This window comes from Pteropus medius, unplaced genomic scaffold (genome assembly GCF_902729225.1).
Source record: "Pteropus medius unplaced genomic scaffold, Ma_sr-lr_union100, whole genome shotgun sequence".
NCBI classification, from domain to species: domain Eukaryota; kingdom Metazoa; phylum Chordata; class Mammalia; order Chiroptera; family Pteropodidae; genus Pteropus; species Pteropus medius.
In genome coordinates, this window is record NW_024355205.1 from 21,107,689 (window position 1) to 21,128,574 (window position 20,886).

At 32.7% G+C, this 20,886-nt stretch overlaps 1 protein-coding gene across 1 annotated transcript in view; it reads right to left on the reverse strand.

Annotated features, from left to right (window-relative positions):
• TMPRSS15 (transmembrane serine protease 15) overlaps window positions 1-20,886 on the reverse strand; it is a 106,898-nt gene that overhangs the window by 57,906 nt on the left and 28,106 nt on the right. Inside the window, exons 6-9 of the mRNA XM_039857326.1 lie at window positions 19,606-19,714; window positions 13,548-13,654; window positions 6,488-6,628; window positions 5,650-5,799 (exon numbers count right to left, since the gene is read on the reverse strand). Of these exons, the coding sequence (XP_039713260.1) occupies window positions 5,650-5,799; window positions 6,488-6,628; window positions 13,548-13,654; window positions 19,606-19,714 (507 nt within the window). The remainder of the gene's footprint in view (window positions 1-5,649; window positions 5,800-6,487; window positions 6,629-13,547; window positions 13,655-19,605; window positions 19,715-20,886) is intronic.

The window sequence follows — 20,886 nt, forward strand, 5'->3', positions numbered from 1 at the left end:
CAAATATCATATTTTAGTCATAGTTCTTATAATTTCTTTATTTATATGCAGCATTTCTATAAAGTAGATTGTTTTAATTTTTTAACACCCAGAAATTTTATAACTGTTTTTTTCTGTTTTCCTGTCCTTCCGCTTTCTCTTCCAATTGTACCTGTCAAATCTTACTAATTTTTTGAGGTCATTTAAATCAAATTGCCATCTCCTTTGGAAAAACCTCTCTTGGTCTTCCCAATTAGAATTCTCAGTCGCAAGTGTACTTCTCTGATGTTACTTATAAATTTTGTTGTGCATAATATTTATGTCCATATGTGACTTTTTAAACTTGCTAGAACTTTAGGAAAAAGATACTTAGTTCTCTTTTGAATTCTCTATATGGATTAGCTGAATTTTGTTTCATGTTATACTATATATATTCATGTTACACTAATTTGGCTTGCTTTCTCATTTTTAAATTTATTAAAGTACTATACAAAAGGAATCATTACATAGATTTTTTCCAAAACCATATGGAAATTTATGCAGTCAAATGATAATTTCTTTTAAAATCCTTCAACTATCTTTAAATGTCTTCGAGAGCTCTCATAATTAACCTCAGGGTCAGCTTAAAACCCAGAAAATTGAATACATTTAATTAATTTAAGCACACTGAATAAACCTCTTTCTTGAGCCATTAGGTTTTCTTACAACTTCCTTCTTTCTGCGTATTTCTCCATGAGCTGAACCTAACCTCCCTACATCCAGCATCCCAATTAAGGAGTAAAAGTGCTGGGTATGCGCTGATGCTGATGCAGAGACAGAGCAACTGGAGAGACAGTAGAACTCTCTGGAAACTTGGAGATCCCTTCTCAAGAAGAAAATAGGCTGAGATAAATCACTTTGTAAGTAGATAAATATTGAAAGTTTTAGATTGGAGAATCAACCAAATTCAGATTCTGTCAATATTGAAAAGTAAGATTATTTTCTAAAATTCGATATCACGAGAAACATAAGGAAATAAAGACAGCTATTTAGAAAACACTAGAGGTGCTTATTTGATAAAGAGTTTGCACATTAAATGAAATGCAGATATCTAAAGACTTAATATATATTTTTAAAATTGAGCAATATAACTATTTTCCTCCCCAGCATACTACTTAGAACAGTACTACAGCCAATTTGTGTCTGTTGACTACTTGTGCCATGAAAAGAAAATCATTATAATACTAAAATTTATATAGTACTTTTCATGTGCCAGGTATTTTTCTATTTTTCAAAAACATAATAATCAACTTAATGTTCATAACATGCCTGTAAAGTCAGGTCCTATTATCATCAACCCCACTTTTCAGATGAGGAAGCTGAGGCACAGGGAGAGGAAAGGTAACTTGTTTAAATGGCAGAGCTAAGATTTAAAGCTAGCTAAGACTTCAGGGTATCTATTTTAATGATCTTTACGATTATACCATGCTAACCTCTAAGCATTAGAAACAACTATGATTTCATTGAGAAAGGCCAACAAAGAAGTGCTTTCTTTGGTCTGTATAGCCCTTTTGCGACCTCTGCACTTCTGAAGTTTTCACAGATTACTAACCTCATTTTCCCTGACCATTGTGAACAAATGGGCCACTTCCGAGCACACCAAGATGCTGCCCGAAATCAGTGCGACCATTTCCACCAACTAACTCCCTTTGCTTCTAAGAGGTACAGAGAAAGTCTGAGCATTGACAGATTTAGGAGCGAGTGATTCACTAGGACAAAGTTCTTCAGAACTCAGAAAGGAAGGGCCTTAGATATTCTTTCTAAAAGCAATGTTAATTCAAAGTTTATCTGTTTGAGTTAGACTTTCCTGTCATTTAAAGTGAAGGCAAAGAACAAAAACAAAAACAAAAACAAAAACAAAAAAACCAAAACAACTCTGCATGGATAAAAGGAACAGCAGGAGAGATTTAATCCTCTTCCAATTCAGAGGTAGGATGTTCTGACATAAAAAAGCAGGTTGGAAGAAAAATGCCCTGGGGTGGGGAATGACTGGTAGATTATGAAATTGCCGATATGAGAATTGGAGAAGACCTATTAAACCCCATCATCCATTCTCATTACACTGCTGCCTTTGGTGGGCTCTGAACTGCTCTGACTTGCCTCACTTTAAATAAGTCTTGCTACATACACACTTTCTCCTGAGACTCCATTTCTGACTCAGCTATTTCAAACCTTTACCTGACATTCAACCTGTTTCACTTTGGTCAGTTTTATCTTATCTCGTTAGTTATTTAATCTGATGGCAAGCTGAAACCATTTCTCTCCTGTAATGTACTTATGTCTTTCAAATATCAGTGAAATTATTTTATCCATTAATCTGATGACATAAAAGTAGAAAAATGATAATTTGAACATCAAAGATTTCAACTACAGAAAAGGTGTCTGTCATTGTGAGGAGCTATAAATGCTTTTTGCACTTTCCTCTAACTACTCTTGTCCAAGTGTGGTAGATTTTTTTTAATAGTAAAAAAGTGGTCAAATTATGTGACTGTTTTAGGCCAGGCTTCTTTAGAGAGTCAGGGTGATTTTCACTTTGGGGTTAGTCTTCAGCTGTATAGATAACAAATTTATCCATAGAGGATCGGCCCTGAGAAATAATTTATTCAAAGAAAATTAATTACGTATGAGACTATGGATGTCATAATTTTCAGTACTAAACATGTTTGGTTTAATGGGATCAACCATCTACACAGAATATATTTTTTCGTTTGTAGGGTTACACTGTTAACTAATTTAGCAGGATCCTGTTAACTTTAACATTATACACAGACTCTGACCTTCTTCTCACCACATTTGCTCCCACTGACCTGACAGTTTGATGATCTCTTTTCTGAGTTAGGGAAAAGCCTTCCGCTGGTCTCTGTGACAACACCCTTGCCCTTCCACAAACTATTCTACCAGTCAGTGTGAATCCTATCACACCTATGCTCAAGCACCTTTCATAACTCCTCATTTCACTGAGAAAAAAAGCCAAAGCCACAGAAGACCCATTATGATCTGGACCCTACTGGCTCTATTTACACTACTGTAGCCATGCTGGCCTCCTGGCTTTTCTTCAAACAGGTCAGGTATGCTCCCTTCAGAGTCTTTGCCCTGCTTATTCCCTCTGTCTGGAATAATATCTTTCTAATTCCTTCAATCTTATCAAGTTTTGATTCAAATGTGACTTTTTCAGTGAGCCCTGACCTGATCACCTTATTTTAATTTGCAATGGCACCACACACCTGCCTTCTCCATTGCCTTTACCAAGCTCTGTATTTTCCCAGAGTACTCATTGACATTTAACCTACTCCCAAAATGTAATTACTTGTCATGCATTATTGTTCTTTTTTTTCTTTGCTAGAATGTGTGTTTCATGAGAGCTGAAAGTCTGGTTTCTTTTGTTCACAGATATATTTTGAATGCCTTGAATAGAGTATGGGGCTCAAAAAATACTTCTTGAATGGAAGTATCATCTTAGTGATGCGTGTGGAAATAGATTAAAAGTAGTCACTTTTTATTAAGAAATATTTTGATCAAGATAAAGTAGTGTGATGAATCATATTTTGTTATTCTAGGAGTGTCATTGTTTAAAGAATATGGATTAGATACATTTCTACCATGAAAAAAATAATTCTTTAATATCCTTTTACTAGATGTAATTCACAGTTGACATAAGTCAGCCATTTACTTTTCAGGTTATAAAAATGAGAATATTGACCTTTGTAAAAGAAGTAACCATTAATAATACATGACATGTGCTCAAATTATTTTTATGTTATAAGCAATTTCATTCAGTCAATCACTCATTCATAAAAGACTTATTGAGTCAAGGTTGTGGATATTCATTCATATATTCAAGAATAGTTTTACATATGTATTAATTAGATTTAAGCAGTGAAAATCCACTAAGAATTCAAAGATAATGAAGACACTATTCTTGCTCCTGAAAAGAACACTGGGATAAAAAGAAACAAATAAGATGATAAGAAAAGCAAGAGATGCTCATAATGATTAACAGAAAGGAAAGTTTTAACTTGGAGGTTCTGAAGAAACATCTTAGAAGTGACCTCAATGCCTAGAATCAGGCCTGATTAAAGGAAGATTTTCATATGTGCTTTTAGAATTGAATCATATTCTGATCAGTAACCTACAAATGGTCATATTGTGGGATGGATTTTGACTAAGAAAATTATCTAAATACACTAATTTCTATTCTTTCCTTTTTGTAATTTTTCTTACTTTATGATATATATATATGTGTGTGTGTATATATATATATATATATATATATATATATATATATATATACACTTCTAGATTTGTGAGTCTCGGTGATTACATTTGATGTTATGAGTACATGCTACAAAGGTTTTCATGAGTGGTCTTTCTTTTAGAAGTTTCTTATCTCTTGATAATTCCCCATGATTTCTGGTCTCCTCAGTAAAATATTTTTGTTCCTGTGTTAATGTTTCCACCAGAAATCTAATTCTAACATTCCATTCACATGGAAAATGTACTCACAAATCACAACCATTTTTTTAGGGCCATGCTTCAGAATCAGCTCTTCCATTGTCCTTCTGCTACGGACTGAATGGTTGTGTCTACCCCAAATTATATGTTCAAATCTGAATCCCCAACATCATGATATTTTGAGATGGGGACTCTGGGAGGTAGGTCAGGAGGTTGGAGCCCTCATGGTGGGTTTAGTGACTTTATAGGGTCCCTTCCTTCCTTCCTTCCTTCCTTCCCCTTCCTTCCTTCCTTCAACCATTCCTTCCTTCCTTCCTTCCTTCCTTCCTTCCTTCCCTTCTTTCCTTCCTTCCTTCCTTCCTTCCTTCCTTCCTTCCTTGCTTTTTAACCTCCTTCTCTCCCTTCCTTCTTTCCTCCCTCCATCTCTCCCTCCGTCCCTCCGTCCCTCTCACTCTTCTTTCTGTCTCTCTGCTATGTGAGATACAATAAGAAGACACCTGTCTGTGAACCAGGAGGGTTTTTGTCAGAACCTGACCTTGCTGGCACTCAGAATTCCAGATTTCTGGAACTATAAAAAATAAATCTTTATTGTTTAAGCCAACCTATCTGTGGTATTCCATTATAGCAGCATGACAGGATGAAGCTTCTCAAAAGTAAACCTATCTCTGTTTCAACATGGCATGATCTTGTATATTGAAAAATCTAAGAAATTCTTAAAAACTATTAGAGCTAATAACAAGTTCAACAAGTCTACGGATTACAAGATCAATATAAATAATAAGTTATATTTTTATGCAGTAACAATGAACAATCAGAAAATGAAATTAAGGCAAAGTAGACCAAAGTTCAGAAAAGTTAATTACCTCACATAAGTTTACTTAGTTAATTATAAGTGCCAAAGCTAGGGTGACAACCCGTTTCCTTGTCTCTAATGCCCTCTGCACTTTTCAATATCTTGTGCATATATATGGTAATATATATATATATATATACATATATATATTTAAAACAATCACTTTTACTTGCCTATTTTATTGCCATTTTTATTTAAATGCATTTATTAGTCCATGATTTAAAAAAATATGAAAAAATTGTCTTGTATTTAATACTGCTCACTTTAAACTGATGAACAATTCACATCACCTTCCTCGTTATTTACAAATTTAATATAAATTATACCTGAAATATTGCCAAAAGTGTGGTCAAAATCTGGTCCAGTAAGAGGAGGAAAGGTATTTCCCTGAACTCTTTCCCATTCACCATCATCATTTAGATCCTGGATCCAGAAGCAAAAACCATCTTCAAAATTACAGTTAATTTTCTCATAATCTGTGAATTAAAAAAAAAAGAAAAAAAACACTTCAAATTTAGTCCACATGTGACTAGTTGTAATAGACTGTATTGAAAATAATCTAACATTGTAGAGTTTATAATTAAGTGGCATGCACAAAATCTTTCTTAATTTCTCTTAACTCAGTTTTATTTCATTTAGTGAAAAAAATAGCTTTTTGCTGCCAACTGTGTTAAAGTCATATCTTTCTTATACGTAATTAAAACTTGAACAAAGACAAGCTTCTTGGCTTTTTATTTTTGCATCTTACCTCCAGTGGTTTACCAACATAAACTCTGTCCCATATTTTGTTTTCTCTCTATTGCTAACTTTAATACCCTGGTCAAAATTAACTTAATGCAGAACAGTCACAGAATTAGTTCAAAGCTAATTTTAAAAATTTACTTTGAATACTTGCAGTACATAAAATTTAATTATTATATAAATTTATATTGTTATTCAACTTAGTTATTTGATATTTTTGAATAACATGAACCTTTTTAATTCTCCATTTATTTCCAAGTATTAGGTAGGGAGAGGTATTCATAAGAGATAGTCATTAAAGAACTTGTGTAATAAAACAGATTACAATCTTGTTCTAAAATTTTAGGTTCTGTTATTTTAAAAGTTCCATTACAATATTAAAACATCTGAAGATTCAAAAGTTAAAGAATAAACAATACTTACTACTAAGTTCTGTGCTATTAAATGTAGTATATGTTGCATGAAAGCCAGTATAATCATCTTCATTAGATTCTATCAGAAAGGTAGCAGTAACTTCGTTGGAAAAAATCCTAATTATACCAGGATTAGTTTCCCAGAGAGAAGCTACAAAAGAAAATTAATTACTGTTATATGTACATATTTATCTATTTATTTATTTATCGATTGATCCATCCATCCATCCATCCATCCATCCATCCATCCATCCATCCACCAATTCATTTATCCATCCATCCATTGATCTACTGATTGATCTAACAATCTGTCTATCTGATACCATTCACTTAATTAAAAGCATTAGTCTTATGATTTATTTATTTTAATTGAAATGACTCTTCTCCTAAGCATTAGAAAATCAAATTATTATACATATTTATGGCTTAAAAAAATCTATATTTTTATTTTTAATTATTAGCTACATACATCATATATACATATTACAAAATATGCATTCCTTTACTGAAATAGTTCCTCTAAGAAACAAGCAAATTAGGCAGTTATAAAGTTCAAAGATAGTTTGGCTCTATCAGATATTTCCTATGCAATACTAACAGGGGCTAAACTCAGTCGCAATAACAGAAACAAGAATATTTCTTTGGTTCTCTATCCATATAACTATAGGTCCTTAAAATAATATTTAATAACAAGGATTTTTCTACTATATATTAATTTTTAATATTGATTTATTTTGATTATATTACTCTGTTTTATATTGATTTTAACATTTTTCTGTCTTGATTTTAAGCTACATAGCAATATCTTTCCAGAATTTTGATTCTGAAGGGTTAGTATAGTGCTTGGCATATAGGAAGTACTCACATGACAATTTACAAAAGTTATTGTTATATAAAATTTGCTCATAAAAATTTATAGTTTAGCATATACATTTTCAAAGGGGGTGATATTTTTAAAGGGGTAAAATTTGGTTCTCAAGGATAAAATAATCTTAATTTTTAAAGATATAAAGCATAGATACCCATATAGTTTAAACACAGATGTGCAGAATATCTAAAATAGTAAAATTTTATAGGGGAGCAATTAGTTTTAAAAAAAGGTCTAAAAAGTTTCTTTTTTGGAAGTGATAATGAAAAAAAGGATAAGAAACAATGGTTTTGCATTTTAATTTGATAATCTTAACGGGGCATCAGATTATTTTTATGAATACTACCATGCTTGCAGGTTAGAGGCAAGGCACCATTGCTATTTACGGAGTTCTAAAGAAATACCCTTTTATGAACTATTGAAAATTTTGTGCTTATTTTGTAAAGTTAATGAAAAAAGTGATACATTAATGATAATTACAATAAGATCTAAAAGAAAGAACATCCTGAACAAGCATTGAGTCCCATCTTTCTCTTTTTCTCAAAGACATTGCGTATCATTCTCTCAGTATTTTCTCACAAAGCACTACATTGGTTATTTAGATTCCTCCCACCAGCATATTTCATTGTATAATCAGAATAATTCTCATATTGAAAATCTCTGCAGTCCATAAGTGTCTAGTTGCTTAATGGATGTAAATATTGTAGAAACTTTGCTTCAAACATATCTACCTCTTGTTCTTCCTTTCTTTTCCATAACAATGAAATTTCTTTTGGACAATGGCTTCTGGTTGGATCTGAATGTGGCTACTGGTTCAGTGGCCCCCTTGATGGTTGAACTGTTTGGATCTCCACTAATCTAATTAGTCAAAGGGTTTATGTTCTGAGGCTCATTACCATGTTTCAGAGATACACACAAACTTCTGGAAATAGCAAAGAATGTTTGTGTCCGTAGAGACTGTGTCAACTTTCATCAGATTCTTAAAGTCTCCTTGACTAGAAAGAATCTCAGAACCAGAGATCCAGTGGAAGGCATGGATCTTATGCATCCAGGAAGGTAGTAGCGGGTATGGTTAAGAGGAGAGTTTCCAGAGTCAGCATAATATTTTGTCCTGCCTCCATGTCTTACCTCAGTTTCCTCTGTTATGCTATGATAATACTTTCTACAAAGATTTGTGATAAGGTGTATATAAGTAATTTCCATGTGTTACAGTGACTGGTGTATAGTAAATGTTCAATGGAAGCTATCTATTGTTTCTTTATCTCCCCAACTGGGTTGTAAGCCCTGAACATTACATTTAATGTTTTCTGTGCTTCTGCCATTTTTACATTACATTTAATGTTTTCTGTGCTTCTGCCATTTTGTCAGAGCATGGGAAACTTTTAGTGACTATTTGAGTGCGTGAATTAAGATGTAAATAACTAAAGTAATAGAGTTTTCCTACTTAAAAGAGTCAGTGCTGGAGTTGAAAGAAAAAAAGATTTCTTAATAATTTTTAAAGTTGGATTTTTCTATAGCAGATATAATAATTTTTTTAGACAATAACTCCTTAAGAAAATCCATCGTGATCTACCATATAATCCAGCAATCCCTCTACTGGGTATTTACTCCAAAGACTTGAAAACCCATATCTGAAAAGATATTTGCACACAGATGTTCATAGCATTATTCACAGTGGCCAGGACATGGAAGCAACTGAAGTGTCCTATGATAGATGATTAGATAAAGAAGCTGTGGTACATATATACCATGGAATATTATTCAGTCATAAGAAGGGATGAAAAATTGACATTTGTGACAACATGGATGGATTTTGAGATAATCATGCTAAGTGAAATAAGCCAGACAGAAAAAGTTGAAAATCACATGATATCACTTATATGTGGGATATAAATCTAAAAGCAACAAATGAACAGGACAAACAAACAGAGACTCCTGGACATGGACTACAGACTAGTGCTTACCAGCGGGTAGGGGGTGGGGGGAAGGAGGGAAGTAGACAGTTAAAGGGGGTCAAATATAGGGGTGGTAGGGGGAGAGTGAAGTGGGTAAAAGAGATCAAATATATGGTAGCTGAAGGAAACTGGATTTTGGGTGGTAAACACACAATAGAATATACAGATGTCAAATTACAATGTACACCTGAAAATTATATAATTGTATTAACTAATGTTACCCTAATAAACTGAATTAAAAAAATAAGTAAAAATTTAAAAAAAGAAAATTTATCGTCTTCTACTAAAAAAAACCTTGATAATTCTACAGATATTATTTTACATAAACTTTCCAAGCAATCACATTTAAATGTAAATTAATACATCATTTGTCTTCTGGCAGCAAAGGCTATTGAGAATAGGTTTTGTGAAAGAGGAAAGCGTGGAAGCATGATTAAGATGCAGGGAATTTGGAAGAAGGGCAATGAGCAAAGATGACAAACTTTCTTCAGAGTAAGATTCAAAAGACCAAGCTCAAAACTATTTATTTTATCCAATTATAAGAGAAGAAATTCTGTCACTACAGTATGATCTTTGTGTGTTGTAAAAGATTTCTAACATATTCAACACAGTTTATTGAGTGCTCACTATTAATTTTGTATGGTGCTAAGTGTTGGTGACATGGAGATGAAATAACCAGTTTCCTCTATTAGAAAATTTAGATTGGTGAATCACAAAGAAAATAACTTTGGAATTAATCGATGTGGTAGAAATGCCATTGGGGAGTATATGAGGAAGTGATCCTTAATTTTTCTAGGCACTATTTTTGGAGAATCTTTGAGAGCCTCTGAGAAGGCCAACTTTTTAGCCAGTGCTTGTTAAACTTTCAACATATGTAACTCTATCAACAGAATTGAGTGAATAGGTATGTCTAAGTGAACACAAAATTATTCTAATAAAAGCACAAAGTTTATTGAAGTGCTTTATTTTGAAAGATATTTGCATATATTATTTAATTCCATTTCCACAATATGATTATTTTTGTTGTAGGCCTAGTTGACAATTCAGGAAGATCCATACATATATAATATGTTTATTATATATATATCTGGCTATACCCACACACATTTTTGTGCACTTCAGTTTTAAAAGCATGGCCTTAAACTGTTAAACTGTAATATTAGGGATATGTTATTATCAGTCACTTGATAAAAGAGTAATAACCAAGCACTTGGGATATAAAGAATGGCATAGCAACTATGCACTCAGAAGCACTTTTTCTGGACTTGGCAATTTGAAATCAGTTTCAGTGTGCTCACTCAGACTATTTTTGTTGTCCTTCTTTAAGGATGCATAAAAATATCTGTGCATTTTCCTGAACAAAAAAATAAACACACTTACCATCTTTTACCACTTCCATACCCAGTATTAATAATTATTACCATCACAGAAATGAATATTGTATTTTCATCACTGCAGCTTAAAGAAAACATTTTTGAACTAACCCTCTTGTCAACCTATTCTGATTTACTTCAGTTCCCGTAATTCCTTGGAAAAGACCCAGTTGCACTCTAAATCAGAGATCCCCAACCCACAGGCTGTGGACCAGTACCGATCCATGGCCTGTTAGGAACCAGGCCGTACAGCAGGACATGAGTGACTGGCAAGAGAGCAAAGCTTCATCTGTATTTGCAGCCGCTCCCTAGCACTAGCATCATCGCCCCAGCTTCTCCTCAGATCATCAGGCATTATATTCTCATAGGCGTACCAGTCCCTGGTGATGAAAAGGTTGGGGACCACTGCTCTTTCTTTATGTGATACCCACCTTCCTCTAACACTTTTACCAGTTAGAAAACTTTCACATCATGACCGTATATAAAAAAGATTGAATAATACCTTTAAAATTTATTTATGCTGACTTACATCTATTTAAGTATATGAGAACTATTTTATGGCACTGGATACTTTTATTTTCTTGTAATTTCTCTGGATAATCTTATTTTTCATGATTTAATTAAAACATCTATACATTTTCATTGTGAAAAAGACAATAATATTTGAGATATATATTCTGAACTTGAATTTAATGAAATTGAATCTTGGATGTGTCTCTCATGTAAAGAAACTTACTAAAATATTTAGAAAAATTTGGGATTCTGACTCAAGAATGAAAATTTTGGCATTATTCTAAACCAAAATAACTTTAGAGTTATAAGAAATGATAATGATTAATTACATACTTTAATACCATGATATATAAACCTGTTAGTTTAAATTTAAATCAATGAATGTAGACTTTTTACAATATATCAGTTATTGTGCTAGATATTGGGCTAAGATATTATTGGCTTTCTTAAAAAATATATAATTTTTTATTTTAAAATGTAATTTTAGCAGTCAATGCCATTTCTCAAATTTTTTCAAGTTATTAAATTATTTAACTTTCAAAACGTTAAAATAGATTTATATTTTAAAAGACCTTAAAAAACTACCTATTTGTTATAATTTAAATACATTTTCATACTTTTTTTTTCTATTCGGATCTTTAGTTTCTTTATTACATTTTTATCATAATTATTTGTGCATTATTCACATTGCTTTGCCTAATGATTCTAATATTTATTTATGAATTAATGATAATCTGAGCATATTAGATAAATGAAAATAGCATTTAGGCAAATCAAGATATTTGAAGAGTAAAGGAACATGAAGGTAACTTACACCTATCATTTTTGGGCAGTTAATCTCTACAAATTTAGTTTTCATCATCTGTAAAGTAGAGATTATAATAGCATCTAACTAATGTGGTTTTGGAGAACATTTATTGAGTTAAAGTGCTGAGAACACTACTTTGCACATTGCCAGTGATTGATGTATGCTAAAATTTATTATTATTATTACATTAGCCCTTGAAGAAATTCATATGAACTGGCTTGTCTGTGTAAATATTTAAGTTGACAATTTTAAGAACTGGATTTATCAGCTACAGAAATAAGTAGATTATAAAATGGCTTGGTGATTTATTTTAAAGCAAATGTGACTTACCATGAGTTCATGCGTTTTAGGTACCCTCATTATTGTATTTGTACTCAGGTCTTTTAAAGTACAATGAAGAAGTGCATTTTGTTCGAAGTCAGAAATTTGGGGTCTGATAACTGTCTCCACGACTAACTAGCTCCATGGACTTGTGGTTATTTAATCCCTTTCACCTCATTTTCATCTCCTGTGATGCATACTTTGCACATTTATTGAAAATGTTAAATAAGAATATCCACATAAAGCACTCAGGATTGAGTATCACATTAATAGTACTCAATAAAAAGTATATATTATTATACGTGTATATATTTCTCAAATTAATAAATAAATCAAAAACATTTATTAGATAGAATCCACTTTTCCTTGCTCACAAGTACAATTTGAAAGCCAAAATTATTAAAATATATATCATTATTATATAAACTTTAATAACAGGTGTCATTCGCAATCTCACTTTAGCCCTACACTTGACTATTCTTATAAAGTGTCAGGAAAATTATAGTTATTCCCTTGACTTGTCTTCCATGTTCACTTCTTCATTCTTATTTTATTTTCTTCTGGAATTTTGTTCTTACTTTTGTTGGCTACCATGAATAGGTCTCTGGATTTTGAAGTCAGATAGAATAAAGTAGGTGCGGGCGTAGGTACATAATTAGTGCATTCTCTGACCTCTTCTTAGCTTCCATCAGTGTCCATATAATGACAAATGGTTATGTAATAACAATACTACCCACATCTACCATTTACTAAGCCTATATCAGGAGCTAGTTACTATTTTACCCACTTTATTCAGCCCTGCAAGAGACTGAGGAACAGATGTGTATTGAAAATAGAAAAACAGATTCTATGAGTTTATAACCTATGTAATGTCAGAGAAAAATAGTATAGTAGTTTTTATTGTTTGTCTGAGTTTTGCTTAATGGAGAGTAACACTCAAACAAAGCATAGTACCAAAGATATAATTATATATATATTTAAATTCCACATGATTTTAAATAATATCAATTAAAAGAAGATCATGTGAAATCGTTACTATTTTATTACTAAGAAGATGGATTACATAGTGCTCTATGTTATTAATTTTGTAATGAGGACTAATTTTGTTTATTTTTTTTAGAAACTTCAAGTTTAAATCTATATTAATTCAAAATAAAGAAAAAACACATCATTCCAAAAAGTTTCCCACGTATCTTCATTCTGATAATGGATTGTATACTTGTTTGACTTACCTCTTAAAATCTTGCTTGAACCCACACCTTCATAAATATTTAAAATGTCTGTATAATATGTATTAAAGGAATTGAAGCTCAGTTTAATGGAAAGTCCTTGGTTTACACTAAAATAAAAGCAAAAAATAGATTACTACACTTAACAATTGCCAACTCTTAATGCATTCTAGAATGTGAATGCAATTTTCTAACTGTAATAAAAAATAAAACATGAGATCAACACTCAACAAATTTTTAAGTACAGTACGGTATTAATAAATATCACAATGTTGTTTATATGCCAGATCTCTAGAATGTTTTCAACTTACATAACTGAAACTCTACACGCATTGAACAGTAATTGCCCCAGAACCTGGCAGCCACCATTCTACTTTCTGTTTCTGTGAGTTTGAATACTCTAAATGTGTCTTATCTGATTAAATCTCCTTACTAGTAGTCGGTCTGTTTAGATTTTGTATTTTTTCATGATTCAATATTGATAGGTTTTATGTTTCTAGGAATTTATCCATTTTCTTCTAGGTTATCCAATTTGTTGGTGTATAATTATTCATACTAGTCGCTTATAATTCTTTAATTTTCTGTAGCATCAGTTATAACGCCTCCTCTTTCATTTCTGATTTTAGTTGACTATTCTTTTGTTTATTAATCTAGCTAAATAGTTGTCAATTTTGTCAACATTTTTGAAAAACAACTTAGTTTTATTAATATTTAAAATCATTTTCTTACTCTCCTTTTCATTTATTTCTGCTCTAATATTAATTATTTCTTCTTTCTGCTAGCTTTGAGTTCAGTTTGTTCTTTTTCTAGTTCTTTGAGGTACAAAGTTAGGTTGTTGATTTGAGATTTTTGTTCTTTTTAACATAGGTATTTATTGTTATAAACTTTCCATTTAGTATTTCTTTTTATCCATCCTATTTTTAGCATGTTGTGTTTTCATTTTCATTTGTCTACAGATATTTTCTAATTTTTAAAAAATATTTGTCTAAGACCCATTGGTTATTCAAGAGCAATTAGAGGCTTGCTGGTTTCTTTTTCAGAAGGTCCTAATTTCCTGCTCTCTCTGGTGTTTATATGTGGAACTGCAAATTCTCTGGTTTTATAGCATCAAGCCACCCCATATTCCCTTGTTTTCTGCAGCTACCAGGCATTCAAAGTGTGCAGGCTCTCACCTCCCTGAGTCATGTGGGACAAATAAAAGTCATGTGGGAAGGACCCCGGAACAATCGCAATGTTAGAAGAATGCTGCACTCTCCCTCCATCCTGAGAGAGAGGCTTTGAATTGTGTGAAATTATGTCAAGCCATCCTGGCCACAGCAAGTCACCCCTGTTTCTCTTTGTTCTCAGCACCTCTCAGGTGTCCAAACTATGCTGGTTCCATCAGTGCTAGACAAAAACTAGTCCCTTGGGCAGCCCCTGGAAAAGCTACAGTTTTGGACATACTCCATTCTCCTTTTTCCCTCCAAGTGAGAAGTAGTGAGGCAAGACCAGATGCTCTCCTGGTGCTGAGCTATGTTGGCTTGGGGAAAGAGCTAATACAAATAAAACGAACTTGATCTTTTTGTTCATTTCAATGTGGCTATTCTTGGCTTTGTACTCACTTGGGGGTAACTGCAACTTAATTGAATTCTGGATTTCTCACGAATGTATTATCATTGCTAAATTGGTGTTTCTGTAGGGAAACAGAAGCTAGGGCTACCTATTCCTTCACATTGCTCTTGAATATATTTTTTACAGATATTTCAAACTAGTTTTCAGACGAATTTAGGCTCAACTATTATGCTTAAATTATACTGTGAGAGCAATATATTTACAACATAACATAATGGAAGGAATACATACATTATACTATCAAAAATCAATTTTTTAATACGGATAACTTCATTCAATTTTTTTAGAAGACCAAAAATCACTTAGGAAACAGCCGAATGTAGTGATATATGAATGTTTCCTCATTTGAAACAGTTTTGAAACAAATTATTTATAATTTATATTATATTCATTTACTGTATTTCAGTACTTACTTTGAAAAAAACTCAATAAATACTTACTTTTAAAACAAGCAAGATTAAGTAAGAAACCTTTAAAAAGTACATGGATTTCGATCAGTTACTACTGAATACTCAGAGGGGATACCCCTGGTTACTCCATAGCAGTTGTTAGTTATGGACCTAATTGTCTTGTGTACCAGAATTTGTATGACTTGAATATGAGATTACTTTATTCATTCTTACATTCTCCAGTACTTTGCGGAAACTAGTACATGATGTTCAACAGAAATAAAAAAAAATTAGCCTACGTAGCTGCCAGTATAAGAGAATAGGAAGAAAAATGTGACAGGTTCCTTACAAAGTTTTAATTTAATATTTAAAAGTGTCTAAGGCAACTTCTATTTACAACTACACTGTCCCACTGAAGTAGTAAGATCAGAAATGTGAATAATTTGAGTGTTTCGGAGGTGCAATGTTCCCCTGAACGCCTCAGAAGGGAAGTGGCTGAAACACAAACCAGAGCACGGGTAATATTGTCTAAATTGGCTAAGGATTGAGAGGGCTAATAATAGGGAAATATCTATCCTCAAAGCCAAGCAGGAGATTGAGAAGCGACCTGGCCTCAGAGGCTTGCCATGAAGGATGCCAGGTGAACAAGGCCTACTGGTCAAGGGCATGGCAAACTTAGTTTTTGGGTAAGTTATCATTATAACTGATACTTTGGCTAATTGGGACTATGGGACATTCATCATAAATGTAGTTAATTTGAAACTCTAAAGCTCATTCTTGGGAAATGTCCGTTTGTGTCAAGACCTCAGTTTTGGCAAACGCAGTATTAGAATCCAGGTCAGGGGCTGGTGTTTAGGGATGGAGTTTAATCTTCAAGGAGTGGGGTTGATGACACTGAAATAAGTGACTATCGGAACAGAATTGAAAGATATCTAAGCAGAAACCCAGGTTTTTGGATCAACCAAGATGTAAGGTTCAACAGGTCTAGAGTGGATTCAGGGATGTATAATTTTAAATACTCCAGGAGTAATTGTGAAGTGCTCTCAGGTTTGAGGGCCGCTGGAGGGAGACCAGTAAATGGAAAAGATGTCATACTCACAGGCTACTCTCAGATTATTTGGGAAGCACGGGAGGTTTGCAGGAGTAAAAGGGGATCAAGGAGGAGGGCAGATCTTCACAGCCCAGACCGAGAAAAGGCGAGCAAGACAGATGGTGGTGCAGCCATTTAGATTAAGGTCCACCTCTGTAAGGTCAGTGCAGGCATTGGGGTGGGGGAGTGAGCCTGTTGGTGAGAACTTTGGGGACACAGCATCAAAGCTGAAGACAGAGGAAGAAGAAATGAAGCAGTCTTCAGGGATGATTTCTGTTCTTTTAATTAAAGTTTTGGTGTCTCCAGCCAGGTTTATAGTGAAGTTTTCGTCATGTGATGTTGTTTTCAAGGTATGAATCTAAGGGTTGCAAGAGATACTCCCTAGGAACCTTTGTGTTCAGGAGTCCTTTGCTTTTACAAAATACATAATTGAAGGTAGAAGAGAAACAAGAGCATCCAATTTTTTACTTTCTTCTGATTCAGAAAAGCCAACTCATTTGCAATGAAAACACAAGAATTTATAAAAGTAAGATAAAAGAATGTAATATCTGATGTTTCTATAATGTTAGATATTATGGTAACCTGTTTTTTTTTTTTTAAGGGAATGGGTACTTTCCTAAATTAGTTTATATATTTTGCATTTTTGTATCGATAGTTAATCTTTTTATAGGCTACTTTTACTGAGCACTTAATATGTGTCTAAGCACTCTCCATTCATTATTACATTTAATAATGTCTTTGGCCCCTGTAGTTAGAGATGTTGAACTATACGGATGTAGAAATTTGGGTCAAAAAAGTTTAGTTATTTGCTGGCAATCACACATCTTGCATCTGAAGGAGGCAGATTTGAACCCACACAGACTATTTCCAGTGCTCGCATTCTTAATGGTCAACACTCTGCTATATGTGGTTTTAGTATAATTCTAAGGTTGGGCCGATCTAGCCCAAAATATAGTTTAATGGCATCTTGAACATTTCTCCACTTTTTAATAGGTCTTCTAAGTTTATAGGAAACATCACTGTTTTACTTCCACTTTGATCACCATTAGGAAAAACAAATTACTTGGTACAAACCATCTCTAATGTAGTAATCAGTTTCGAGGAAAAAAGTAATTATATTACTTATATAATTAATTAAATCCTAATTTCAGCATGAAGTACAGTATTTGTTTAGGGTAATATTTTAGATTCCTTGGATTTTAAAAATCATTCTTACTCTACTGGTGGATTTCTTAAAATAGTTTTTAAAATTAAGTAATAGAAAACAAAGTGAAAAGAATAAAACTGTATACATCCTTAATTAACAGTGTCATTATTATATGTGATATCACTGTTATGCAAAAGTTTATTGCATTCTGCATATAAGCCCTGTAAATCTGACCTAGCTTTATTAAGTGAATATAACAACTAAATAATTTTTATTTGGTATTAATAAAATTTGAAAGATTGCATGAAGAAGTCACTTAGGATTCATGTTTTTCCATTTTCAGAGAAAATAATTTAAAAATTTTCTATGGCTTTCTGCTAACATTTAGAGTAAGGAATAGAATATCTTTTATTTTACTTATGAACAGTGCTAATAGTCATTTATAAATGGTGCTTTATGAATTTCATGTGATTATATTGGAAACAATGTCCTCCAAATTGGTTAATTTTTTACTTGGCAAGAATTACTTAGGAGTGCCATTTTTAATACAAAATCATATCTTTGGCACAGAAGTAACATGTTGTCTAGACATAAAAACAGAGGAAATTATGCTCCTAGTTATATTACATGAATTTCATGGAGCTTAGCTCCAAAATAGAAAATATCTAAAGAAACAGGATGTTCTTCGTTCCCTGAACAATGTCGAGTAAATGTGTTTAGGATAATCTTCCCTTCATACCCCATCTCATCTCTGGGATGTGTCTACACAGAAAAACAACTCTGGGGCCATTTCCTAACATTTGTTTGGCAAGAACTTGAAGCTTTGCCTTTAATCTTCTTTAATCAGCTCTTATATTGATTCTCTTAGTTTTCGAGTGAGTCATCATCATGATTAAAACTATTTTACAGTAGGTCAGATTGGGAAACCATAATCCCATCCAGCTGTTAAGAGAAATGAACTAAACAGACTGTCATTTCTCAAAGTAAATTCCACAGAACACTTATATTGAATGCTCTATGGGGAAAAAATGTTCATTGGCTTAATAGGAAATATATATTTTTTAGAGATTTGTATTGCATGCTAACTTACTTAAGGTCATGAGAAGTCCTGTACCTTTTTTAAAAAATCATAATAAGTTTATTTCAGTGTTTCTTATATTTGAGTAAAAATTATTTTTTTTCCTTGGAATATCTGGGAGGAACATGAGGTAATACTTCACTGTGAAAAATGCTGAAGCAAACAGTAAGGCAGATCGGCCATCAGCAGTTTGATTATTTTGATGATCATAATGATTGAATTTATCAACTGATTAAGAGCTTGGAGGTTAAATACATAGCCACTGATCCAGGTGTTACTGAAGATACAGTAAAAAGAATGTATATAGAGTGTGTTCTACCTCTTAATCTGCCATGACTAAGTCACACCATAGGAGATTTTCACAGGGATACTGACAAAATGAGATAGGAACTATTTTGGAGCCAGGATGTAGGTGATGTGAAGTGCCATTTCTTGTGATACACAGACATACATATGTGCTGTTTCATTTGGCGGTGCTTAATTTATGCAATCACAGAAAAAAAAACATGCTACAGTGCCCAGTGAGATGGCCCTATTTATTAGACAGTATTGTTTATAGGACAAAATACCTTTTTAAAAGGTTAAGAACAAGAGAGAAACTTCTTGGACAGGTTGGAAAGGCTTTGCTTCATAGCTAATGAAAACAATTGTCAAAAAAGTAAATACACTACTAAAAGTGGAAAGACTTATTGCATCAGAGAAAGACTTTATGACTTAAGAACAGAGACTAGAACATGGCATATTACCGTATAATCCATTGGCAAACAACACTTGATTTAGAAGGCTTTGGGTAATAGGTAGCATCGAAAGACCCTGAAGATCCAGTCAACAAAAACCTTCCATCACAAGCTGTGGCTGTGAAAAAATGGCAGTTGATGTTACATGACAACCGTCTTGAAAGGGTTTCTCAAGTCAGATAGGATTCAGATTGGTCAATGAACACTTTATAAGACATTCATGGCTGAATCCTGTGAAGCTATTTTACAAAACTGAAAAGATCAAATTGGAGTAGATCAAATCTCATACTTAAAATCCATTGGTTATTTTCAAATACTCTTACACACCCCATCATAGAGTCCTTTAGAAAAACATTGTATTTCTAAACACTGAAATCTTATTAGTTGCACCTTTAGCTTATTCTTTTATATATGTAGAGAACAAATATATCTGAATTATAAACTTCCAATTTAGACAAATAACTACTAATTTTTTTGTCCTTTTCCCCATTAAATTGGAGGTAGGATAAATTTGAAATATATACACAAAGTGCTATATCCTCCTGAAATAATCAGAATATGGCCAGGAAAATGACACATATGACACAAGTCACCTGTGGAGAATTCCATTCACTCAAGTCTGTTTTACTTGATTACTCTTGCTCCTTTTATATGGACTTGTCATCTAGCTCAAAATTTTCATTTAATATTTTTGAAAATGTCTTGTTTCCATGATTCCTCATTTTCCTCTTTTAATTTCTTGTGGCACATTTATTTCATGTACCTCTTTTCAGTGTCATGTATTATTAGGCATTTTTAATTTATATCTGAAACACTTCCAACTAGATTAAAATCATCTTGACAGCAGGAACCAACGGCCATACCTTAAAGCTTTTTATTTTACATTTGCTATGTATACACTTGCTATGTATCGTATGTGTAAAAAAAAAAAACTCATTTGATTTTCACAATCTTTAGTTTTCTTAGGTTATTTTTTATATGCTTAGTTACTTAGTTCTGTTGATACCACATTATAAAATGTGCTCTTTTCCTCCTGGTAGGTTGTTAAGTCCTCTTATGCAAGAAGTGTTGATGGAGAGTAGGAAAATCAAAGAAATCTGTCAAAATTAAATTACTACTCTTGGAATCTGAGTGCTGAATAAGCAAGCCAATCCTATTTGTGGATAGAAAAGCCCATTGTAATGTTATACAGCAACTCTGTTAAATTATAAAATACAAGTTATTATAAGACATCAAATATTTTATTTAGATGAAAAATAAAAATTGAAGAATGGAATGACACATAAAAAT